The sequence below is a fragment of the Ambystoma mexicanum genome, chromosome 2q (genome assembly GCF_040938575.1).
Source record: "Ambystoma mexicanum isolate Mex_15411 chromosome 2q, UKY_AmexF1_1, whole genome shotgun sequence".
Lineage (NCBI taxonomy): Eukaryota > Metazoa > Chordata > Amphibia > Caudata > Ambystomatidae > Ambystoma > Ambystoma mexicanum.
In genome coordinates, this window is record NC_090924.1 from 1,180,006,522 (window position 1) to 1,180,033,216 (window position 26,695).

The 26,695-nt window shown below is 45.2% G+C and overlaps 1 protein-coding gene across 5 annotated transcripts in view; it reads left to right on the plus strand.

Moving 5' to 3' along the window:
- Positions 1-26,695, plus strand: part of CACNB2 (calcium voltage-gated channel auxiliary subunit beta 2) — a 1,556,216-nt gene that overhangs the window by 811,646 nt on the left and 717,875 nt on the right. Inside the window, exon 1 of one of the 5 annotated variants that reach the window (XM_069648583.1) lies at positions 24,508-24,826. The exons of the other annotated variants lie outside the window; for them this stretch is intronic. Within the exon in view, the coding sequence (XP_069504684.1) occupies positions 24,776-24,826 (51 nt within the window). The 5' untranslated portion in view covers positions 24,508-24,775. Of the gene's footprint in view, positions 1-24,507; positions 24,827-26,695 lie in introns of those variants that run through there. 5 annotated transcript variants of the gene reach the window in all.

Genomic DNA, 26,695 nt, shown 5'->3' on the forward strand with positions numbered 1-26,695 from the left:
TTGCCAACAAACTGATTATAATGTAATAACCAATGAGGCATGAACTGTAACGACTAAACTGTTTGTAGCAATCATAATGTGCCAATGACTGCTACCAATCTTGTACCACCTGTAACTAAGTTCCTGCAAGTAACAGCGCCACAATGCCCCTGGGCTGTCTGCGCGCTATATAAATATAAATAAATAAATATAGATCACAGAAAACATTAGCAGAATGCTAGTCAAAGGAAATAAGGCACAGCATATCAACTGGCCTACACAGACGGGCCGAAGTACTGCATTGTAGCCTCTATCACATATGGAAGTGATAAAAAATGGAACCCCCTAAATACAGATGTAGTTTTGCCATTGCTTGAAGGCAATTCATAGGAATTAATTCCCCTTTGTTGGTGTGCATCCAGATGATTTGGCAGCTCTTGGCCAGATGTTTTCTGATTGATATTGTGGTAATCGCACTATAGCCCTTTCACACCTTTGCATATACGTCTGTTTCTTATGTGTATGTCAAAGGTTGTAAAGATATAGAAGTTCCTATATGTGAACAAGTCTAAGGTCAGTATTTTTCGAGACTTGTGTATTTCATGAATCCCCATTTCTTATCATAGTTTGGGTGATATAGTGCCTCAAATATCTGCAGCCGAGTGTCTGTTTCTTTTTACATCACTTACAGGCCACTGAAAGGTGTGTGGGCTACCCCCTTAATGGTTCTAGGGTCAACAGGTCCTTTAAATCAGGCCGCATCACTGGTGAAACATTGAAGTTCCACAAAATACAGGTGAAGTGGGAGTAGAAGTAGGGTTTTATAAACTTCACAATTTCCCTGTCCCAGTAGGCGACAATTGCTCTGTGGGGTTCCATTAAGTTTGCTTTTCTTGTTCCTGTTTTTTAGGGAACATCACCGTATTTTGTCTAGAGAGCTTGAAGTCTGTTTTCCTAAATTAACCAGTGAGTCTTCGAACCAACTTGTTATCTGTGACTGTGAGATTTCATCATGAGACAAATATTGCTACATTATTCCTCAAGCCACTTGGAATCGTTTCGAGTAAAATAAAATCATACGGTCCAATTTACAGACAAGATTAAGAATGCATCACACCAGTAAAAGCATACAACTTGTGCCAGCACAAGTTACTTCAGATTCACAAAAGGGTGCATGGTTGATTCTCAAAATGTTATCTGAATTTTCTCTGGCCTTACAACTTGGTACATATTGCATGTTCCAGCACAATTTTCATCAGAGAATGGTGCCAATTGCATGAAAGTTACTGAGGGAGTTAATGACAGATTCAATTTGTGGATGTGTCAAGTGGTATGTTACTAGCAAAGAGAACTGCCACCCGGTGCATAATGGGATATGTTGTTTCTTAAATTAAATAAGGAAGTACAAATGTCTTGCAAACGGAAAGTAAAGATAAAAATATCAATAAGTTTCATCTGGGCAGGTTTAAGGCGAGGAATGAGTTCCATTTAGTCCACAATGGTTGCCAATTGGTGTTTTGGTGGCACTGTTGGGACATCTTACTGTGCCATACAGGCACAGCAAGCAAGAGTGTGTTGTGCTAGAATCACACTGGCATAAATTGGCACAGCCTGCATTGACAGGTTGTCTACACTGTTAACGCTGGCATTATTGGTTGCATCCACTATCAAAATGTCTTCTTACACTGGCATATGTTTTGGGCAAAGGCATCATTAAAATGTACCCATGTATTGTTTGTGTCCTGGCATACATTTTATAATTGCAAAACGTATGGATTTCTATCCAATTTTTCACAAAGTTTACTGTAAAATGCACTTTAACAACACACTATTTAAAACAATTCTGTCGGACAAGCCCTCAGAACCCCGATGTCATTGGATGGTTGGTGCTTCCTTACTACTCTTGGTTGCTCATGCCCATTCATGCCAAATATCTATTACAGTTGAATGTAAAAAATTAATCTGTGCCCCCTGATCGTGTTGCTCTACAAGCAGTCCTTTCAATTCAGCACTCCAACTAAGTCAATGCCGAGTCTGGGATGCCCAAGGGAAGCCCTTAATTCTATATTTTTATGACAAGTACATAGATCTGGATGATAAACCCTTGTATAACGCCCCTCTCTTTGAATCCCACTGACCTCACTGAGCCAAGAAGTAGGTTTGTTTTGCAAATTAAAAGTTTTATTGAAAAATTAAACAAGATATATATCACACTTTTATAAATACATTAATATTTGATAGCACACTTATGAATATGACAGTGATCAACAATGGATAATATTACACTAGCACACTTTTTTAATTACTTAGGAGTTGGTATAGAGAGGATAAAGTAGCTGAGAATGCTTTTATGGTTTCAAGGAAATGCAATGATGGAAAAGAATGCAGCACAGAAATAAACTAAGATGGTTTCCACAAGAGATAATATGATCACTTTTTCTTTTGACAATTCACTCCCCCCCTATGCAACATAAGGGGATGGAAGGAGAGCACACAATTTTCAGGAATACAATCAAATGAAATACCAATTCAGTTCCCCCCTAGCAAGCTTAGAGCAACCGGTATGCTTTTAAAACATGCAGAAATACTTTTAATGTGATTTACAATGAAGTGAAAATATGCTAAAAATGATTTTAATTCCCTCTAGGAGATTCAGGATAGGTGACAGCTACTTTGAATTAGTCCAGGTCAACACTAGCAATGATTCAGGAGGGATTATCAGGTTGAAAACAAATTTCAGCAATGCAAGCAAGAGACAGCTATTTTTTTAACGTGTGGTGAGATTGAGCTAGTTTTCAATTCGCTGCACTTGTTCCGAGTGCGTAAAGCACGATTACGGAAAAACTATAAGGAATAGAAAGTCGGTTTAGGGCTTGTTGGAAGGCTGAGGATCGTAGATTTAAAATGAAAGTTAAATCTAGCACGTGCGGATCAAAAGATACGGACAATTTAGTGGAGGTAGATTCTCAAAATGAAAGTAAAGCTCAGAATGACAAATGACACTTTCACAGGTTTGAAATCACAGAATGGACACACAATTTCTATTATGCAGTTTTAAATAAGGGGAAATGGTTTGAATTAGATTATTTGAAACTGAGAGATTGGTTTTGCACAGCTCTGGCTGGATACTCACTCCTAATTTTGGAAGGAATGGGCCTCATCACAGATCTGGTCAACAGGTTTAGCTGCGGCTCTCTCTGCTCTGGTGGTCTGGAACTCTGGTTCTGGCACTGCACAGCGGTCTGGTCTGGGTCTGGTCTTCTATCGGCACTGCACGGCGGTCTGGATACAGCTCTGCTTTCTGGGTTCTGGCACTGGCATCGCGGTCTGGTCTGGGTCTCTGATTCCGGCAAAAGTTCTAGCCAGAAGCGAACAGCACAGCCCGGCTGTTGAATAGTTTGGTTAGGTAGCTGGATTCTGAGGCCTGCTGAGAAGGATTCAGCTTTTGGTTCAGGCCTCTCTGCTTCAAGTTCTGGAGTCTATCTGGAGTCTATGGTCCTTCTGGATATTGTCTGGTCCGGCAAAGTGCTTCGCAAGAAAGTGGAAAGTGAGTGTGTCTCCTTCGGTCTCAGTGCCTCTTTTTATGTCTTTTGAAAGTGGGTGGGAAGGCTGACTTTCTATGCCCAACCCTCTGAGGATCCTGATAGGCTATAGGATTCTCTGTCGCCTGACTGGGGAACTGAATTGTGAGTCATCCGGCATCCTTTTTATGGCATACAGAAAGAACACTCCCCTTGTCACTTTGCACACAAATCTATTTTTGACTTAAATGCATATTTATCTATGTACAATTTTTCTGATATTATATGTCCAGTTAATATATTTTCTGTAGCACCAAACCATCCGATCCCTGTCTTTGTAAGATGTTGTGTTCACTTCTGATAGAATTCTGCCCTTTTCATCCAGAACACAACCTCTAAACTTTTCCAGAATTTGCACAAATGTGCACAAGGAATATGGGCATCAGATGATGAAGTGTCAGATTTGTAACATACATACATTTGGAGTAATACCCTATTTTCCGCTACTACCCCAGAACATACCACAGAGTCCTAACACCTCTTAAAATGTGCACAGAAAAATCACAGGAATCATGATATTGTTGATATCATTTTGACAATTATGTACTATGAATTATCCATCTTTCTAAAATTATGCTCTGGCCCAGAGGGGTGTGGTTTAGGTCCCAAAGCACATGGGGAATTCCTTGTTCATCCCCGCCTCCAAGCTCAGCTGGCTCACAGAGGCAGTGCCCCTCCCATTTCCATCCAAGAGGAAGCCATTTACGACCCCCTGATTTAACATTTGCCTGAGCCAAGGAAAGTTCATTGTTCTGTTTCCTGCAGTCCCAGGTACTCCTCCCCTGATTCAATCAGAGAGGTGTGATCTCCTTTTGGTGGGGGCAGCAGAATGCAGCCAGGCCTGTGAATGCAGTTGCTGGGCAAGTTTCAACTCCTGTCGGGGGTAGTTGCCGGGCAAAATTCAATCTCTTTAAGCCAGGCTTCAGCCAAATGTCACTTTTGTTCCAGTTTTTCTTCATTCAAATCAAACTTACAATTTTGACACATGCAGCTAGAACGCTGATTCTAAGTTCAAAACTATGACATTTGAACAGTTGCAACCTATGTGACACTCAAAAGTAGGTAGCTCATTTATTTTAAACATTTCGATTTTAGTGGCTTTAAGTCCAATTTCACTTAAACTGCTGACATCCACAGCTCAGCCAGTTTTGTTATGAACATTATTTTAGGCTCTTCATCTTTCCAGATTTGGTATGCCCACAAGACTTCATTCTACCAGACGTCTGCTGGTGTTCAGTAAGATTTTTGAATATCTTGCAATATTTGAAATAGGCATTTTGAGCTTGCATTCAGAGAAACAAAAGTGATTTTAAAGCGCTTTTTGAGCTAACAGGCACTGCTGTTTTTCCTTTGGCACCATGTTTCACTCATGGCGCTTCTGGCCCATTACGCTCGCACTGGTGGGTGGTAGGTCAGGCGACCATTTTGGTGTGCGCAAAAATTGCACGGTTTTCCTGGATTCTGGCGCCAATGTGGGCTTTTTGACCATCTTGGATTTTCTAAGCCCACAGCACCAAATGTTGCAGCATAATAACTTGAGCGTGGGTCGATACACCTAACAGTCCATCAACAGGTAGCAGGTGGTGCGTTTCTGCTATCATAGCTAACTTCTGGTAGGGGTGAGGGAATTATTCATGAGCCAGGCTGGTGGGACTGGGCAGTCTTTCAGATGACAAGTGGCAGACTCATTTCTAGGAGGTTGTAGGGAAAAGTCTGCTCCATGTCTGACAAGCCCATTTAGGCCAAACAACCCTCTCTCCACACACCCACACCTGACATTCATTAACCCCAATATAATCTTTCCCACTGCACAGTTCCACATGGCACATTATTCAATCACTCCCCTACCAGACAACCTCCACATTCAGCATCTGAGCAGCTGCTTCCCAGCGTGGATACTGTCACAGATAGCTGAAAGAACATCCCAAGACCTAAAAACAATTCAAGGGCTTTTATTGATATTTGAATGGGCCCTGTGGCTGTCCTTCACTCTCCTCCCTAACCCAGGTCTCCCTGGACCCAGGTCTCCCTGAACCCATTTTAATGGATACTGATCATTGAACCCCTACTGTCTAAATCTTTAACTTGAACTGGTTATGATGACCTAAAGGCAGGATGCCTTCTCCATCTAAACACCATCACAGACTTCCTATAACTATGTCTACTCTATCCACAGGTTAGGTTTCTACAGGGACTGGGGTTGTGCTTTGCAGACACCCTGCTTGATTCGATCTTTCATCTACCATGCCCACGCCCTCCTCTCCCTGTCTGTACTTACCACTACTCTCTGCCGCCAACTCCTCCAACCTCTAATTACTATACCCTTGTAAACACTCCTGCTCCTGACTCCACTCTACAACTCCATCCACCCTACTACAATTCCCTCCTCCCTACTGCCACCCCCTTCTTCCTGCTACAACTCCTTCCTCCCCACTACTACTCCCTCCTTCCTACTACAACTCCACCCTCCACTCTACCACTCCACCCTCCACTTTACTACTCCATTCCTCACTTTATTACTCCACCTTCCACACTACTAATACTCCACTCTGCACACTCCTACTCCACCCTCCTCACTACTAATTCATCCTCAACTCTGCTCACTCACACTGGACCAGGATGTGAGGCATACCTCGACCAAATGAGACCTAAGCTGTTTCACTCTGTTCCATCCATTTCAAAGTCACTCCTTACACTAACTCACTTAAGCACACTTACCACACTATTACGCGCACCCATATCACAACACCACTTGCACTAACTATCCGATTCCTCACCTGCTGAAAAAGCATCCCTCCACACTCCATCTTCTCCTCCTTCCTCCTACTGATCTCTTGGTCCTTCACTACCACCTCCAACTTCTTGGACCTGTCCCTCCATTTATGTTCCTCTCCATCTCTGGATTGTGTCTCAGTCCCTGGCCAATCTGGCCCAGTCTTCCCAACCCAGGGAGGGTTACAGACATGCAAAGCCACAGATGGCCCCTTAACACCTGCCTCTATTTGTATGTATGTATTTATTGAGTCTGTCCCAACTGTCCCTGAGGTAAGTGCTTTATTGGGATTATGGGTTTCCTGGTGATCAAGAGTGCCTGTATCTGTTCCCAATCCAGGTGGGTCATGGTTGGCGTCTGTTGTGTGGCGTGCAAAGGTGCCGTGTAGGAGTTCCGGCTGCTTACTCTGCTGCTATCTGCTTAAGGCTCCACATGCCACATGTGTTAGATTATCTACTGATATGCTGGCCTTCAGTCCCTTCACTATGGCCTAGCACCCACCAGTGGGGTTGCTTCTCGCCGAGATGTGGGTCACTGATATATCCCTTCTACATTGGCGTTCTTTCCCCATAACAACATTTGGCCTGCATTTTGGGTCACAGACGTCAGGTGATGCACAGAGATACTGCTTGCATGAAACTTGGCACATGGGGATTGGAAAAGAGGCTGTTTGTTTCAATGCCCCCCTTTTGGATATGATGGACACAGGGTTCTTCCGAAAAGGGTCTTCACCACCCAGCTGAGACGGTTTTTGTATCCCATCCTGACAAGATCAGGAAACTGTCCGTATCACACACCTCCACACTTTCCTTTAAGCTCTTTTCCTGTCTGATAGTTGACTTAGCCGAGTTGTGGTGCCTGACCCTGAGATCTTGTACTGCAGTGATATGAGATATGCATCCCATTGCCACAGGCTTATCAACGGGTTGCCCGATTTCACTTTGGGTACATAGAGGCTATTTTACAGCGTTGTTTCTGTTGGCAGAGAGAATCATGGAATCTAGGAAATCTGATTCCTAGTATCAGGTCTCCTGGGAGATTTGAAATTATTAAGCAATAGGTTTTCCAGGCGCTGCTCTCTACATTGATAGGGACCCTTGCAATTTGGTAGGCCATCCAATCTCCATAAATACAGCATGTTGCTGCATTCTCTTTTTCTTGGGGCTGGGGTTCTTAAATCTGATGAGATGGTGATATTAAGGCTGCCAGCGTCCAGCAGGGCCACCTTCCTGTGGACTCGAACAGGTAGCCGGAAAGCCTTATTTACTATATCTCCTTGGGTGTATAGTTACCAGTGCCAAGAGCGCCCCTTGGACAGCCTCAATTTGCCATTCTTCTTGGACGTAGACTTCTTGATTGGTTTTGGATCACATTCCACATGCCTGGACACTGGCTACTGATCATCGACTGTGCCCCACTCCTCCTCAACCGGACCCATTCATTCTTCTATTTCATTTTCACTTCCCTCTGGCAGATAATCCAGGTACTCTAGCTCAGGCCACTGCTGCGATAAGAGGGCCCACAGTTGTCTTATTTCTTCCGGGGAGGTACTTTCATCCTCCTCTGAGGAATCCTGCAACAGCCAGGTTGTTCCTAGCTCCTCCTATACTGGGTGTGATCCGTCGCCAAGGCGTAAAATAAGCTGTGTCTCATAGCAATTTGCTATGCAATTCTGTAGGTTTGCTAATGAAATGGCACTTGTGCAGCAAAGTTAGCTATTTAAGTTGCCCTCTTCTATTAAATCACAGCTCACCCTGGATTCCTTCCTCGTCCTCGGTGCTCTCTTCAACCTCTTTTTCCTCTGTTCACAAGTGCTAATGGAGAGAACGTGCAGCAGTAATCTTCTCCACTTTTAAGTGCCAAAGGCACGTATGGGACTGCGTGGGAAGAATTTCTTTCTTTTTCAAATAATTGCAAATCAGAAATAATCGGGGTGATACTTTTACTAAGCTTTCAATATCCTGTCTGGCAAAGACCGCTGTGTGTCAACTTTATATTTTTTTAAAAGACAATCTTGCAATTCCATTCCTAAAATGTAAGTTGTTACATAATGCATAATTACAGTATTCATACTGTAAAACACTGCATCATCTCCAGTAAAGTTTAGTGTTCTAAATGTCATAGTGTCAACTACAAATCATTTTGTTGGGGAAGATGCATCATATTGACGAGTGAACACTTTTGAAAATGTACATGATAACATGATCAAATGGTTTTGATGGCAAGCCTAGTTCTGTAAACTTCAGGTTGAATACATCTTGCAACTGGTGCTCCCATGAGCGAACCCATCCTCCTTGACATTCTAATCACCCTGTTGCTTTATACCAGGTACCCTGAAAGTGAGATGACCACAAACCACAATATTACACATAGTTTGCCCGGTTCTCGGCCTGCTATGCAATCCATTCTAAGTCTTTCTTGCCTCTTACATTACGAATACACTATGCGAACTAGAGGCTTATGCAAAGTAGTGATCAATAGTTCCATCCAGGGTGTACATCTACAGATCTACTGCAATACCAAACACTGTAGTTGGCCTCCTGAGCTTGCTTTGCTTTATGATTATGATTGTATTATATATTAAAACCAACAGGAGACAGCTGGCCAAACTGTTTTCAGTGTCTTTTTACCTTATGTATTTGTGTCCATTCATGCAGCTAACCTTCTACATTTTACAGACACTCATCTAAGGCTCGCAAAGTCTTTTCATCCACTCACATAGTCAAGTGGATTTTATGAAGGGCGAAGTGCATTTGAAAGAGATGTTTGAAACTTGTATTTAACATTTAGCTTGCAGTAAATGTAAAATAAAATGTCAAAGGTTTCACTGTGCATGGCGGCCTCTGGGTGGGAGCAGTGTTCCGAACATGAAGTGGGTTTGTAGTGACATGCACCGCTTTACAGAAATCACATTTTAAATTTGTTGTTCTCCGTTGCTTTGGGTAGAGTGTATTTCTGTTAGGTTGAATAGGTAAAACTAAGTTACTCGACCTGCAGGTCTAGCTGAAGAATTTGCAAGGCCTGACTCCTCTCACTAATGTCTTATTTCAGCGGTACGCAAAACTGCTGTATTTTTGCTCATTTCATGTCTTGGGTACAAATAACTTCTGGTGACATTAAAAATATTAGAACAAAATTGCTAATCAAATGGGTCTGTTTGCTAATCAAAAAAGATTTAACTAGCAAACTCTGTTAATCAATTTTTAAAAACTAATTTATGCCTTGCGTTTCTGTAAAACCTAGGTCCCTTCTACCTTTAGGTGCTTCTTCTGGCATGTATCTTTTGGTTCCTGGTTCTCTCTTTCTCTCCATACCATCAACCAACAGTTGCTGGGCTTCTAGATTCTGCTTGTAAGGCCTCTGTTTTATTTAAACTTCTGGTATAGGTTTCATGCTCTGTCCTTTCTGCAGTCTCTGCTAGGAAGACGAGCAGGATATCAAGTTCTCTCTTAAGTTCTTAACATGGTGTTTTGTCTTGTGCTGGGCCCTCTTGAGAAATGTTTAGGCTCTCATGTCCTGGGCTAGTAACTGCCTCTCAATTGGGAATGGGTTCTGTTAGTGGTGGCTGTCGGTCTCCAAAGGCATCACCTCTCTGGGTGTTTTTTTCAGCATCCCATACGGCATCCAAGTAGAACTGGTCAAACAGCTCTTCGTTCTGGAGTTCTGTAGGGTCAAAGAATTGGTTGACCACGAGGGCCCAGATATTACTGGGATGCTTTGTGTGGCTGACCACAGTAAATACTGCATATGTTGGACTGGTCTGGTTTCTGTGGTCAGAGAGAAAGTAACCAATGATGTTGCTGAATAGTTCCACGTAGAGATCTGTCGCCAACACAACTTTCACATTGGCTGGGACCCAGTAATTATAAAGCCCCGCACATCATAAGTGTTCTCCCTTGAAGAACTTTGCATGGGTATGTATGCCTGATCAGTTAGTGGGTGGAAGACCAGCCCTGGGACTTGGGTTTTTGGTAGTAGATCCTGATTAATATAACCATATAACCCTGGATGTCCATCTTCTACTGTCTTGCTCCCATGTTCTAGGATATGTGTGCCCTCTGTATCGGGTCGATGATCCCAATTCTAACACCACCTGTCACAGAGAGCTGAAAGAACACTCCAAGACCCAAAGATGATTCAAGGGTTGTTATTGATATTTTAATGGGCCATATGGCTACCATTCTCTCTCTCCCCTTGTTTAGCACCTCTTCCCTAACCCAGGCATCTCTGACCCCAGGTTAGTAGATACTGAATACTGAACCCTACTGTCTAAATCTCTATCTTGACTAAAATAAACAAAGCCCACTAGAACCTAGTGAGAGACATATCACCCATAAACACTATATAGGTTTTAAGAATGTTCATATTGAACACAAAATCTCAAACAATACATATCTTTGGTTTCAAAAACCTAAAATATAAATGTGTCCCAAATTCAAATTACATTTGCCTCATCATGGACAATAAAATGTCCATGAATTATCAAACCCTAACATAAATCACTACTGTAAGAGTGATACAACCCTAAAATGGAAGTGTCATATAAAGGTTTTTTTCACAGCAATCACATGGGTAATGAGAGTTTTCAGAAGTTCTCATTCAGCTACAAGGACGATTTTTGAAAAAGGTGATCCATTCTGTATCCTAATCTTGCTCAGTGTGTTTCGGATCTCAGATATTTCTTCGGGGAATGAGAACTTAACTTCCTATAATTATTAGAATAATGCTGTGTTGTACTCCTATACACTGTGAGAAACCAGAGTGTGTCTCACCTAATAGTCCCCGGGGATCTGTAATTCAGGTGGCCAGGTCACGGCCATCCCTTTTGGATTAAGTTCCAGGGGGTGGACCAGTGCGGGAGGATCACCTGGGTGAGGGGTCTTTGCGGAGTGGGCGTGGGACACCGGATGGTGAGATGCGGTATCTCCTTCCCTGTAACACCTTTACCCTATCCCACCCTGTAGGATATTTAGGAACTCTACCCCCCTGCTCGCTTTTACAACACAAACACTTTCTCACTGACAGCCCGATCTAAGGGAAAACAGACTAAAACCGAGCCGTGTACCTGACATGTCCCAATACAATGGTCAGGCGAGGTCAGGCAATTATCGACAATCACTCACACCTGACTTCTATGAATTACACTTCCCCTCATGTATAAAAGGTAGAGCACGAGAGCACACTCTGAGCGAGGCAAAGCACATGAGAAAACAGCAGTTCCAAGATGGCAGTTTAACGAGAGGAGAAAGACAGCAAAACAGAAAGGGGTTGCAAGGTGGGACGTTCCCTTGACCTCTTCGACAAGGAACCGTTACTTCCACGAAACTTTGACAGAAAGTGTAAGACTAGGAAACCAGGCTACAGAAACCTTCATTGTGTGTCGGAGGTACCCGGCACCCTCCCACGTCAGTAATCAAGGCGGGGAGAATCTCCAGCCACCATGGTACTGTCGTTGGCTTCAAGAACAAAGCCGCTTCTGTGAAAGCAACACAGCCAGTGAGTTGGGGAGACCAATACAAGACCGGTCTGTGTTGAAGTCAAGGTTGCAAGCAGCAAAATTGTATGGCGAGCACTGGAACTAACCTCATTAAAATGCATGTGATAAGAGACGCGAATTAAGTTAAACTGCTGATGAGTGATTGAACTTTAAAGCAAGCTACAATACCTTTGACAGAGGGGTCCGGCACCATGTGGGTGCTCAATCTTATCTCTGTAAGGTACCCAGCTGAGAAGTGATAAAAGTAGATAAAGTTGGTCCGAGCCCGACAGAGGGAGATCAGTTGAATAAATGTGAATCAAAGTGGTTCTGCGACGGGTCAAGTCAAATCCTGCGCACAGTTGAAAGTCTTCAATCTCGATGAAGTAGAGAAAGTTTGGAAAAGTACATGGATTTGATCTGAGCCTGACAGAGGGAGATCAATTGAAAACTTTGTGTTAAAGTGTGCCTGAGCCTGGCGGAGGGGGGCCGGGAGTGAATCAAAAATCACCCAAGAAGTTGTACATGAGAATCCTGAGGATAAAGGACTTTTGAATGTTTGTTTGTTGTATCAGGCCCTATTTAGTAAGAGACTTAGAATGGCAAAGAGACTTTATCATAGAAGGCCCTAATACTGAGATTTGAACTGCATCCTCATGCTAGAGAAGCCAGAGACTGTGCTAAGCTCGATTGTGCTGCCTTGTCCTGTGCTGAAAATGTGAGGAAGGGAGGCCAACGGCTTGAAAATCCTGATATATAATTTCTTGAACACTTTTCTTTGTTGTAACATTTGTTTTCAACGCTATTTGTATTTAAAAGTAAGGATTGGCAATAGGTGTATTAGTATAGACCCTTTTATTTTGATAGGACACCACTAGGACTGCGTTATTATTATTTTATGGTTGTAGCTTGCTCCCATCTTTAGATTTAGGATTAGACAGGCGTTTTTCAAACCCAGTTGAAGTTCAATAAACACCCTTGAACTGTGATCACTTGTGTCTGTCTTACTGTTTGATACCATGTCTTTTTTACAACACCTGGTTCCCTTCCAGAAATATAATGAATCCAAGGCGAACTACCACTATAATCCAACATTTGTATCATATAACATTGTCCATATAGTCGAGATGATACTAAATCAACATATGCACAAACCTGAAAGCAAAATGTAATGTACTGCCATGTTGCTGCATTTAAGTAAACCGCAGTCATCTTCACTATGTTACTGATCCCTCATGCTAATATTGGTCAACCAAGTCAAGAAACAAGTTTGGAGTAACATTATAACATACTCTGCTAAGATCCCTATCCTATGGAATGTGTAACATATTAAAGAATATGTAATACAGTGTTGTTCAAATACATGTATTATATCCCAAAGTATACAGACCTTCCCCAATTACTAAGCATATAGATTCACTTGTGAACTTGTAACATCCATTGATCAATGCCATGTTTGCAGAAATTGCATGTTCATACATATTAATGACTTGTTTCATGCCAACAATTTCACAATATGATAAATATGTAATACAATGTTATAGAAAGCAAGTGCGATCCCAATACTAATGTCTTCCCCCTTAGTGACTTCGCCTCAAGATTGTCAATCTAGTAAATTTCCTTCTACAACATTATCGTGTTGATGTCATTGTCAGGAAACGCAGTGCTTTCTTTGTAAGGAGACGCCTCCCAGTAGCGCGGAGACGATGGCAGGTGCCATGGCGTTTGTCCCAGAGACACTTATTAGCACGCACTATATCTCCCAGCAATCCAATCAGCAGACAATGTCATCACGTCTAGCTTGCGATACGGAAGCAGCAGTTCATAGCTTCCCCGATGTTGCCGGGCGACGCTCCTTAACCGTCGCATTCGCCCAGCAAGGTTTCTGTGTTTATATTGCGCCCATTGATTTCCTGGATTCCTCAACCCTGTTTTTGTTCCTTGGACTTGCTATTTGCTTCCTGCCCTTTTGCCTCAACGCTTGGATCCCCCCCCCCATTCTGATTGACCTCCCAGTTCCTGACATTCTGCTCCATAGAACGGACTGCCCTTTTGCTTAACGTTTTATTTTTAGATTCTTGCTTCCGTACACGGATCCGTACGGAATCACCTGCATTGGTGGAATCTCACGGGACTCAGGTGCTCCCCACCATTAGCATACCTGGGCCTCTCCATGTTTCCTGTCTCTGAACTTTTTTCATCACGTTAAACCAGTCATCACTTCATTCATTGTACGCACGCCACTCTCGACGTTTCATTCCTTTCTGCCTTGTCATTTCACCCTTGCTTCTAACAAAGGCACCTCTTCTTCATCAACGCACTGGATACTTCTGCACAGACTGTTCATTCAGGAGTTCCTCGTGGATTCTTCACCTTGGACTAATTGGATTGCGCGACTGTTTCCTTTTCTTACCGATTGGATTGGGAACCTTCTATGCTTCACCTGGGATTGCTGTGAACTGACATTGACTTTGGTCCTTACTAGTTTGCGCCCCCTTTCTGCCCAGGTCAGGTAATCATCAGCAGCACACCTCTCTTCAGTTGGATCCAGCACTGCTCCTGGCGTGTCCTTTTATGCCATCAAAAGGCCATATGCAGCATATGTACGTTTCTGACCAACCTTTTATGGACCACTGGTAAGCGTAGGAGAGTGCATTGAGGGGGGAGTGTTATTGTTTGTTATTTCATAACATGACCTGTGTACCTATGTGTTTTCTCCATTTCTAGCTCTGTTGCTGCCTGGCCTTTTCACCTGAGCCCCTGGTCAGACAGGTTGTTTCTATCCTGAAGCGGCCCCCTGACATTTTCAGACGTCAGGGGATAAGTCGTGGGATCTAGTTCCCGACAGTCACCCCCTCTTTTTGGTCCTTTGACAATCTCTAAAACCACAACTTTCATCTGGAAAATTGAATGTCCGGCTTTCAAAAAATGCAAAGCTAACAGTGATTGCAACTTTTTAGTGCAGATGTCAGATTTGTGTTCTGTCCACCTTATTTTCACTTTCTGGGTTGTTATCCCTACATAATAGATCCTGCAAGGATATTTCAAATCATAAATCACGTTTTATTATCCCTACATTGTAGATCCTGCAAGGTAATTTCAAATCATAAATTAAGTTTACTGAATCACACATTGCTAAATGGAACAAAGATATGAATTTGCCTGTGTAAAGATGATTAATGTAATGACCTTGCATCATGTTTCCAGAATGCTGACAATTCTCACAAGGTATTGTACTAAGTTATGTAATGGGTTTATGTATTCAAGGAGTACAATCTGCTTAAATTAAATTATTTCCCGATGCAGAACTTTTACAATACAATGGTACGATACAAAGGCAGTTGGGAGTAGGAAATAACCGATACCGGATCCAAATTCAGAACTTGCCTTTGCTGCTTAATGATTTTCTTGATTTTAAAACTCTGTGCAGAGAATGTTGTTACATAAACCAATTCAGGCCCACCCTCTTGAACGTGGGTGCCAACAAAGACTCTCAGGGAATTTCCTCTGCTTTTTAATGGCTTTAGCAATCACTTGTACCTAATATTTTCTCACCAGAAATGTTTGTTTCAGTTCAGCTATTTTCTTATGGTATTCAACATCAATGGAGATAACCCTCCTACATCTCAACAGCTTGCTAAATGGAATACTATCCAGGGTTCTGGGTGGATGAAAGATTATAGCAAGCAGAGGACTATTCTGGTCTGTAGGTTTTGAGTATTCATTTGTGTTAAGGGACCCACCCTCACAGTAGACCTCTACATCAAGAAAATTAATTTTAGAAAAATTAGACTCCATCATAAAAATACAATATGTGGATGCAGTGTATTCCTATGTTCAAGGAATTTCATCAGCTCATCCATAGAACCTCCCCAGATTCCATAAGTGCCATCAGTGAAGCAAAGGTAACCCTTCAAATTCTTCATCCATCTGAGATTTTTTAGAACATTCTCTGTTTCTAAAAACAGCATAAAGGCGTTGACATAATTAGGGGCCATTGCAGCGCCCATGGAAGTACCCAATATTTGCAAGAAATATCTTTTTTGCAAACTTGAAAATAAAATTTGGAAAACAATCTTTAAGAGCGAGAGCACAAAAACCTTATCAGCTGGACAATATTCTGCATTCCACGGCCTTGAGAACAGCTTTGTGGGGTATATTTGCATACAGACTGGTCACATCCCTGGTGAACGAGATGTCCACAGTGTCTACAAATTTGACATTCATCAGTTTGGACAGAAAATGGCTAGTATGTTATGTTGTGTTAAAGGTTCTTGTACTGTGCACTGTTGCCACCTGTGTGGTCTCATGTCGCTCTTTGGTATCCGTGATTTACGTGGGACTCTCTTGTATGAGCGGCTGCAGATTCCTTTCTACATATTGCGCCAAAGAATCCAATAGACTATTTGAAGCAGCTATATCATGGGATTTTCTGGTGGACACCACAAACTTTAATGGATTTTAAAACATAGGGGGGTCTGGGAAACTCTCTACCAGTACGAACACAGCCCATTGACTTGTTCTTGGGTGGATGGCCCCTGGGAGAGTCTCAACCACATCTTTAGCTCACTGTTCTTTTCACAGAGAAGACATTTCCCTGCATATCAGTCTTTGTCCTGCCCAGGGGCAGACCAGTACTGAAATGCTAGGCAATTCTCCTCTGAACAAGAGTACCAGAGCAACCCCATACACATGTTTCAGCCTAGTTGGGCATCATCAGTGAGGTGAAGCTGTGCCTCTCTAAGAGCAGTGTGCAAGGGGTCCACGTCTGGATTCCCCTGGTAATTTAGGGTGAGACCCAAAGTTACTTGGTATGCAAAACAGAGGGGGGTCTGGGAAACTCTCTACCAGCACAAAGACAGCCCATTGACTTGTTCTTGGGTGAATAGCCCCTTCGAGAGTCTCAACCAAGTCTCTTGTTCAGAGGAGAATTGCCTAGCATTTCGGTGCTGGACTGCCCCTGGGCAGGACAAAGACTGATATGTGGGGACATTTCTTCTCTGTGAAAAGAACAGTGAGATAAAGACTTGGCTGAGACTCTCCTAGGGGCCGTCCACCCAAGAACAGGTCAATGGGCTGTGTTTGTGCTGGTAGAGAGTTTCCCAGACCCCCCTCTGTTTTTTAATGGATTTTAGACAAGATGTATAGAATCGGGATTGTAGTATGTGTTTCATACAAAAAAGCCTTGTATGATGTGAGATAAATTCATTATTCTCAGCCTCAAATAGTACTTCATTTATCAATGACTTAACCTGCTCTGAAGGATCATTTGGTATGTCAATTTATGTATCAAAATCTGATAGTTGTCTTTCCACCTCCCTTAGGTAATTCACCTTGTTCACAATGACCAATGCGCCACCTTTGTCTGCTCACTTCATGATGATATCACTAATATCCCACAGTTTCTTGGTAGCCTGTTTTTCACGTTTACTGAAATTGACATAACTTTTACATTTGAAACTTATTTGCCCAAATTCTTTGAGGTGCAATGCATCTTTGAGTCTCTAAACCCCACTGCTAACTCGTATCAGGCTGTGAAGGATGCACTCAAAGAACACTTCCTACTTCTTGCGAACCAAGATTATAATGTGTAGCGAAAAGCAACGTGAAGATTTGTCGCTGACTCGCTAGACCGGTTCTGTGGAAGGCAACTTCACCTGGCCAGCACGTGCCACTGGGAGAATGAAGAGGGAATGGTCCGTAACCAGATTCTGCAAGGCTTTAGCTTGGAGAAGCTACGTCGACAGGTACTTCGGGAACCGGGGCTCACGCTGACACAAATCCTTGACATGGGGAGGTCCTATGAAGTGGCCGACAGCCGCGCCACCAAAATGGACGCCGCAGTCAAGTCGGTGAAGGGTGAAGAGGCATGTGTGATAGGACGTACAGCGAACGCCAGCCCGCCAAGTCTGTGGTGGCCCCAGAAGGAGACTGAGGCATCACAGCCCTGTCCAAAGTGCAGGTATGATCTCCCACACGCCAGTGACTGTCTAGCAAAAGGGAGAGTGCGTGGGTGCTGTGCGGCTGCAGGACACTTTTGCTAGAATGTGCGGGCCGCTGTCCCCACTGCAATTCCCAGAGGCCCTAGTAGAGCGATCAATACAGGACCGTACAAGCAGAGAAATGTAGCCATGGTGGTATAGGAGTTCCAGGAACTGGATATTGCTGCTGAAGAAGAGGAGGAGGATGAAGAGGTGTTCTTCATATCGAACATTGACTCAAAAGAAAAGAAAAGGAGGCAGCCCACGTGCGTGTTAAGTTTTTTGGAGACTCTGACTCCTGTGCTAATTGACACAGGCACATAAGTAGGCGTACTGGCGACACAGCATTACAAGTCACTCCCTGGACCACCAGTGTTGGGAGAAACGAAAGCAAAAATGTACTAATTTAGAGGGGCCCGACCACTTCTGCGAGGAGTGTTTGTAGATCAAGTCACTCACGCCAACAACACTATCAAAGCAAGGTTCTTCGTGACAGATGTCAGCTCGCACTCACTCCTGAGTTGTGCGGCATCTGAGGCATTAGACATTGTACACTATGTGCTCTCAGTGTTTGCAGCATACATCAGAGACATCATTGATAAGTTTGCTGAACTTTTTCAAGGAGTTGGGAAGCTAAAAAGGGAGCCCATCAAGTTACACATTGATGAGACAGCGCGCCCAAAAGCACTGAAACTCAGGAGCACACCCTTCCACCTACGAGCGCAAGTGGAAAATGAGCTGCAAAGATTAGTGGACTCAGACATCAATGAAAAAATAGATGGCCCGACCCCGTAGGTGTCCCCATTGTAGTCGCAGCTAAGCCCAAGCAGCCTGATTTGGTGCGCATCTGCGTGGACATGTTACCTAACCTCGCCATAAAACGGGAACGTCACCTCACGCCAATGCTGGATGACGTAGTGGGTGAGCTACAGGGGGCCAAGGTATTTTCTTAGCTTGATTTGCATTCCGGATATCATCAACTTGAGTTGCACCCGGACTCCCACTATATAACCACGTTTATAACAAACAACGGCCTGTACAGGTACAAATGCCTGAACTTTGGCGTCTCTTCGGTCGCTGAGTTGTTCCAAAATGTCATCAGGAGCGCCCTCGCTGGCTTGGATGGTGTAATCAATCTAAGTGATAATATATTGGTGTATTCAGCATCTGAGACAAAACACATGGTCCGGCTGGAGAAGGCACTGGAGAGGATCAGAGACTTAGGCTTAACTCTACATTGCGAGAAATGTGAATTTCTCAAGGACAGTATAGAATTCTTTGTTTTCATTTTTCACTCCAAAGGAATCTCTCCAGACCCACAGAAGGTGAAAGACATTTGAGACGCAAAGCCACCGGAGAATGCCACAGAGGTGAGAAGCTTCCTCGGCATGGTAACATACAGTGGGAGGTTCATCCAGAACCTGGCTTCTCTCAGAATCACTCCGTGCCCTTACCAAAAAAGACACAGCATGGATCTGGTCAGACGCCGAACAGGCGGCTTCCGATACCATAAAGGCCACCCTCACGGGGGATGAGACGATGGTGTTCTTTGACCCTGGGAAAGAGTCTGAGCTGGTCGTGGATGACAGCCCCGTGGGGCTAGAAGCTGTGCTACTTCAACCTGATCTCCACGGACAAATGAAACCCATCGCATATGCCAGCAAGGTGTTGACAGAGACTGAACAGAGATACTCCCAATTCGAGAGGGAGGCGCTTGCCATACTCTGGGGCTGTCGACACTTTCACATTTATATTCTGGGAAAACCTGTGTCTGTTATCACCGACCACAAGCCCCTCATCCCTATCCTGGCAGGATCATCCTCCAAACCACCACCGAGAATAGAGAGATGGATGTTAGCTCTCATGGAATATGGGGTGAAACTGCAGTACAGCCTGGGGACACACAACCCGGCAGACTACCTTTCATGTCATCCCAGGGGTGGCGGTGGTCAAGAGGTGCAGTCTGTAGGGGAATGTGAGGACTACCTTTGCCAAGTAGTGGACGCAGCCATAGCTGTAGCATTGACATTAAAAGAAGTGGCCTACGCCTCACGCGCAGGTGAATACTTCTAACTCGTTCAGGCCGCCCTGGACAGCGGGGACTGTTGGTCAACTCTATCAGACATGTCCCACAAAGATAAAGACACTCAACGCATGGTTCAGCTACTATGGAGAGTCTGACACGAACTGTCAAGGTCGGATGAAGGCCTGCTACTTCGAGGGAGACAAATTGTAATACCAAGGAAGCTGATCGGGCGAGTGACAGAATTAGCCCACTGTGGCCACAAGGGCACCGCAAAGACCAAGGCAAAGTTGAGATCCAAGGTGTGGTTTCCGGGGCTGGAGGAAAGGGTCAATGATTATGTAAGCAAATGCGTTTGGTGTCAGGCGCCCGCCCCTGTTAACAAGGAGCCGTGCATCGAGTCTATGGAACAAAGCAACAGTCCATGGGGCACGGTGCATGCTGACTTGGGATCAACCAGGAGAGGGATGTTCTTTTTGGTGTTAATTGACCAATGGTCACGATATCCAGACCACTGAATTGGGGGACATGGTCCTAGTGAGAAAAAGACACCCGGAAGGGAAGTTATCCCTCAATTACGAGCCTACTTCCATTGGAATGACCCACATGAAGGGGTCCATGGTGACTTCTGCAGACCAGCGGGGACCAGTAACAAGAAACTCATGTTTCTTCTGGAAGATTGCTGGAGAAGAACCACAGCACAAGCCTGCAGTTGGGATGTCCCCAGCCCGAGTGAGACAAAAGGGGCTGACTCTTGAAGAAGATACGGGGGACCCCGAACCAGGAGGACACAGTCCAGGGAGAGAGCGAAGTGAAGTGAGATACCCCCGCCGAGAGGGCCGGAAATATCCAGCCAGGTTCCAGGACTACATTATCGACCCGAGTTGAAGATGACCGGAAGTTGGCAGTATCTTGGGCCTAGACACTGTTTGTTATACATGCACATGTTTGTACGTCACGTTGACATGAGGTTAAGAATAATGTATGATTAATATTTTGTTATGAAAAAGGAGGGATGTGACAGTCACGTGAGTGCGACGGCACTGTTCGCCGTCGCGCATGCGCATAATAAAAGGGTGGCCCGGAGCTCGTCAGAATGTGCCGGGAACCCGTACGATGCAGACCTGTGTCCTGCATATGCTTCAATGTACGGGAGGCCAAGGCCTGATCACGTGGGTCTCGGGGGCTTATTGATGAGCATCACAACTGCGTCTCCTCTATCTATCTATCTATCTATCTATCTATCTATCTATCTATCTATCTATCTATCTATCTATCTACACGGGCTGACACACTGTACCGCTCTTCCTGCTGATGTATCACCGGAATAGCTTTGTCCACCTTTTCTCTGCCACTTTACCTCACCTTACCGCCTCAATCTTGCACACCAGTGTGAGGCTGCAAAGCTACTGGAGCTCAGGTGCTGGTATAATACTTAGTGCAGGTATGGTACAGTACATAGTGCTGGTAAGGTATCAGTATGGGTGTTTTGGGGTGTCTTAAGTGTTAACTGCTAATGCAAGTTAGTAAAAGGGAACCCTTTTTTTCAAGCTTTCCCACTGTGTCTCCCGCGGGGGTGCCGAGTGCACTCACACACAGACACTGATCCCAGAGGGGGGCCGAGTGCACTTGCCGCACTCACACTTGGCGGGGATAACCCCTACCATGGCCCCTACATAGTAACAGTAAATGCATAATCCCTCATATCCTGATTGCACCCAATGATATGAGAGACCATCTGAAAGTTGGAAACATATTACACTTAACATGGTTGCATTATTAGAGTCATCCTATCGGGCGACCCCAGCCCCGCTCAGGTCCTATGAATGACTGGCCTAATACATAGTCCTTTGCCGGGTGGCTCCGCCAATCCCGTCTTACAAAGTCCCATGTCCAAAAAACCTGTGAGCCCTCTCACACCGATTCCGTTCTTGCGAGAACGGCCCGCCCTGGTATCCGACTGCCAGTTCAATCACTCCCATTTAGAGAAAATGGAGCGAACAAAGCCACTGCATCAGTTGTTGAGGGGTCCCAACCGTCCCTAGTGGTATCAGCGCCCATGTCACACCATCCTGGATGAAGCAGCCAGTGGCTGTAGCTCACAGAACAGACTGCAGCGCGCCTCCTTCTCTGGGACCGCCCTAGTAACTCCACCACGCTTTAGGGTGGCCCCCCAGCGACTCCAATTCCCCCACACTCAGAATCCTTCCTACGGTCAGTACTCACCATCCACTATGTACATGCGGACCATGACATTACTCCCCACAGTACCAAGTTGAAATGGTCCATGCCGCGCTGCTGAGTGGGCTGGAATAGAGACCTTGCTCTCTCAGCTCAGGCTATTCATGCCCCCTGAGGTGCCGGCAGTTTCCGTCCGGACTTCAGAGGGGACAGGCACTACGCCCCTCCCAGAGGAGGCGAGTCCATTGAGGGGGGGCCAGAGGGGCGGCCCGCTATGTCAGCTGCCCCTCTAGCGCCCCCTCCGTGGGCTGGTGCACCTGCTGATCATGCTGAGAATGGCAAGCACTCAATCCTGAGTGCTGATTCAGGGTGAACCCCGGCAGCAGAAGACCACTGTTCCCCCAGCTTCCCTTCTTACCGCCCGTCCGAAATATGCCGCCCCACTTAGTTGAGTGGCTGAGTGGCCCGGGCTGTAGCAATGGCAGCTCTCAGCTCCTAACTCTCGGAGCGAACAATTGACACACACCAGCCCAAAGCAAAGCTCCTCTTTCTGCTTAGAAAGGAGCTAAAATCGCATCAAGCTGAACTGCATTCACTCACTCACAGCCGCTTCCGACACTATAGCTAAAACTAAAAAGACTATGGGCCTCATTACACAGAAGGCGGTAAGGGTTAACGGTCACCGGTAATGGTACCGGTGACCGTTAACCCTTACCGCCTTATTACGAGGTCCCTTAGCAGGTTGGTACTTTAACGCCTGCTTTTAGCAGGCGTTAAAAACCAACCCGCTAAGGGACCTTGGTGCTAATTACGGCACCGCAAATTTACGGTACTTTAATTAGCACCTTCCCCATTCCCATTGTGCCCTATGGGGCAAAAAAGGGAATGGGGAAGGGCAATGGTGGAAGGGTGAATTACCGCCCCGCCAACCTTGGAATAGGGCGGTAATTCCCCTTTCCACCAAGGCGGTGCCGGTATTTTACCGGCATGGACCAAGGTGCTATTAGCACCTTGGTCCACCGCCTACCGTGTAATGACGCCCTAAGAAAGAAAAAAAAACGTGGGTTAAGCGTTGTCAACGTGTATCGAAATAACCAAAAAATAGAAACAGATTAATGTGAGAAACTACAGTGGAGACAAGAGTGCCCTGGTGAGCATAGGGTAACATACGCGTAGGGTGAGATTAGGCATTGAGGAGATTTAACAGAGTAAAGTGCAAGGAACCAGAAAAAGCATTTACAGGCATGCCGAAGAAGGCAACGTAGGTGGGGAAGGGTGTCCTAGGAACCATGCCCCTATTTTCTGGAGACTGTATGAGCACGTGGGAGGGGCGCAAGGGCGCCTGGGCAGAAAGAGTGTCACTGCCTCAAGAAAACCTTTGAATTGAGGAATCACAGTAAAATTAGCACATCCATATTTTCTCTAAACCAGTAGATCCCTAAAAGGAAACTGACAGGACATAGAACTGCCTCCAAACAGGTGCAGCGAAATGCGAACGGTTGCGAATAAGGATCCAGACTTGAAACATGAACCCCATCTTCACTTGAGAATCCCCAGGCCACAGACCAGGGGCTTCAGGGGCTTTGGGCCTCTCTCAGAAACTAGGTCCCAGGTCATTAGGGAGTATCTGGAAGCAGAGGCGTTGATAGGGGGCAGGGGGTGAGGGGGCTATAGCCCCGGGTCTTTTGGTTGTAGTACCAGGTTCTACTCAGGGACTACAACCAAAAGGCTGTAGCTAGCCCCGAATCCCGCCAGTCCCGACATTTTAGATTAGCCCTCATCCTTTCCAGACCTAGCAACACCCCTGTCTGAAAGATAGGTAGATAGTGTGTTAGTTGTGCTATATAAAATACTAAAACTAAATAGATCATCTTTTAATACGATCTGTTTGTGTTTTCTTTGAAAGGGAGTGTTTTAATTAGTACTTGTAGAGTAACACATGCTGACCTCGCTGTGTTCCGCTTTGTACACGTGACACACTTGAAATGCACATTTCTGGTGCTGTGCCCCTATGTTATGAATAGCTAGTCCTTATGAGAAACATACATAGTCTGTCATTACGACGAGAAGCACGTGCACATGTTTGCGTCGTGTGACTCACTGCACAGGAGGGGGCACATATGCTTGGCAGGTTAGAAGGCAGAGTAAATCATCCAGGTGAAGGCAGAGCGCGTTCTTTCATCAGCTCTAGGCGACTCCGTTGCTTTGTGGAAAGACTCTAGGAATTGGCATGTATTCCCCGTGGAAAGCTTGGACGTGGGTGGTGAAGGGCTCGCTTGTTTTGGGGCCAGGCGCCGGCGGTAGCTATGCATTCGGCGGGGAGTTCAGATAGCGAGTCTGTCATTACGCAGCAGCATCCTCCCGGCCCGGGCCCGTTCGGGCGCGCGGATCCTCGCTGTCTAATGAAATGTTATGTCGCTCTGACAAGTGCAGGGGCTGCTCTCCCGGGCTCCCTGACGTCACCGCGGGAGCAGCCGGGCACGCCCACTCTGCCAGTTAATTGCCGCTGATGGGTTCGCTGCGGAGCCATAAGTTACAGCCAGGAGAGAGGGATCAGATCAACAGATGAGAGGAGTCAGCCGGGCCAGGCGCTGTGCAAACTCAGAGCGGCACTCTGCCGGGGGCCGCCGGGGGAATTTTCCCAACTAGGCCCCTGCGAGGAAAAGGGGCTGTGGCAAGGAACCGTGGAGAGGCCAGTGTTTCCTTCTACACGTGGATGTTTAGCGGCGGCTGTCCTCATGTGAGCGCCCCTCTGGCTGTCCCACCCGGAACTTACCTAGCATGCTGGACAGGAGACTGATGTCACCGCAGACTAAGCTTGCCGTTCCCGAGGTAAGTCTCTGTGCAAAGGTGGTAGCCTACTCTGCGGGTTTATTCCCAGGAATATATACGTAGCTTTTAATCAACCTAAGCGTTGCTTTCCGGCTGTCAGATTGACCATGCTGTGAACATATGTACTTGGCGTCTGATTTGCGCTCTCTGGTGTTTACCGATTGACCTTATTTGCACCTGTAGACATGGGCACTGTTTCCTACTAATCCCCCACACAGCAGCTTTGACTAAAGAGGCCCTCAGCTTTCTTTGCTATTTCCCGTTAACTTCGCCCTCAGGCATACGATTATTCCGAAAAACTCACCACAGCATGTGTGCTTCCCTTTTGTCAGCCATTTACAATTGTAATACATTTTATAAAGGGCTTCCCTCAACTCCAACACTGTTCGTTCCGTATGAACTGATGGCGGCCTCTCCAGCCTAGAGGTTGCCGCTAAAGCTCCCACCACTACCCCCAAGACCGATGTGCAACTAACATTGGAACCTGGAACCCAAGACTCGAACTAAGGTTGGCATGCAGCCAGCACTGTGGGATTCTGGGCACAGCGCCCTATCAACCTGGATCTCAAAGTGCGAGAGAGAGAGAGAGAGAGAGTGTGTGTGTGTGTGTGTGTGTGTGTGGCTTTGAGGTTATAGCCGATTACATGCTCACAGTTCACCTCTTCCATCAAACAGCAACCGGGTTCTGCTGTCCAGCATCAACATTACCTCGCAAACCAGCCTATTGTAACAGCAGCTGCTCACATTTGAGATGCTCCGGCTTCCATGTATGTGCGTATGTATGTATATGCATGCATGGGATTTAGAGAGTGGGAACCTAGCTGCGACTCCCAAAGGCTGAACATAGGGGTCCCCCAGTGGGTTACAAGTAAGGGTGTGGGAGTAGCCAAAGACTGTAATGAACAGGAGAGTCCCAGGGTGTGTGTGTGTGTGTGTGTGTGTGTGTGTGTGTGTGTGTGTGTGTGTATATATATATATATATATATATATATATATATATATATATGCCAAGTCACACATTCCATAACGCCACCTAGTAGCCATCGCCAGACTTTTACCTCCAGTTCTGAGCCACAACAGCAAGGCATTTTGGGTATGCAATTAGCTCACGTGCATACCTTTTTCTCCAGGAAATGGTCTTTGTCTAAGAGGGCAGTGCTGCTTTATACATAGCGTAATCAACCCAAGACAGACATTTGCACTGCTGCCAGGACAACTACAAACCTGGGGTCACCCTTACTAGGGCTCATCAGTGCATTATGGTCCTGACAGCCCTGTTTATGGAGCATTTGGCCATGTTTTCACAACACCAAAAAAGTTATGGTGGGTTTCACATTTCAGATGAAAGGGTTTTTTCAAACCTTTTTAAACCCACCATAACTTTCTTGGTGTTATATATTAAAACACACAATTTGTTTTCAGAAACTAAGATTCAACGTTACTTTTATATATATTATAAATATCTAATGTTTGAAGTCTGTACTAGTTCGTGTAAGGAAAGTATTATCATTTATGCTTAGCCATTTAGAGCATGTCAGAAAAAAATATTCTATTTAAAAGGGGAAACATAAAAACAAGCGACCACACTACTTTTTTAATGTTGAAGACAATTACGGTATCCAAAATGTTGGCTTTGGGTGTCGGTTGCTTATTTTGAGGGACAGAATAAGAAAAAAGTTGTCACTTTTCTGAGAGGCATCCCCAAACGAATATGCGTTTACGAAACCGGAAGGGAGACGCCGGACGACACGGCGCATACAGCGCAGCAGTTCGGCACCTTAAATTGGTTGCAGACTCATACATAGTTTCTGTGATGTTAGGTGCTTTGACCGGGTGGGAGCAAGACTGATACTGTGCGAACCATATACT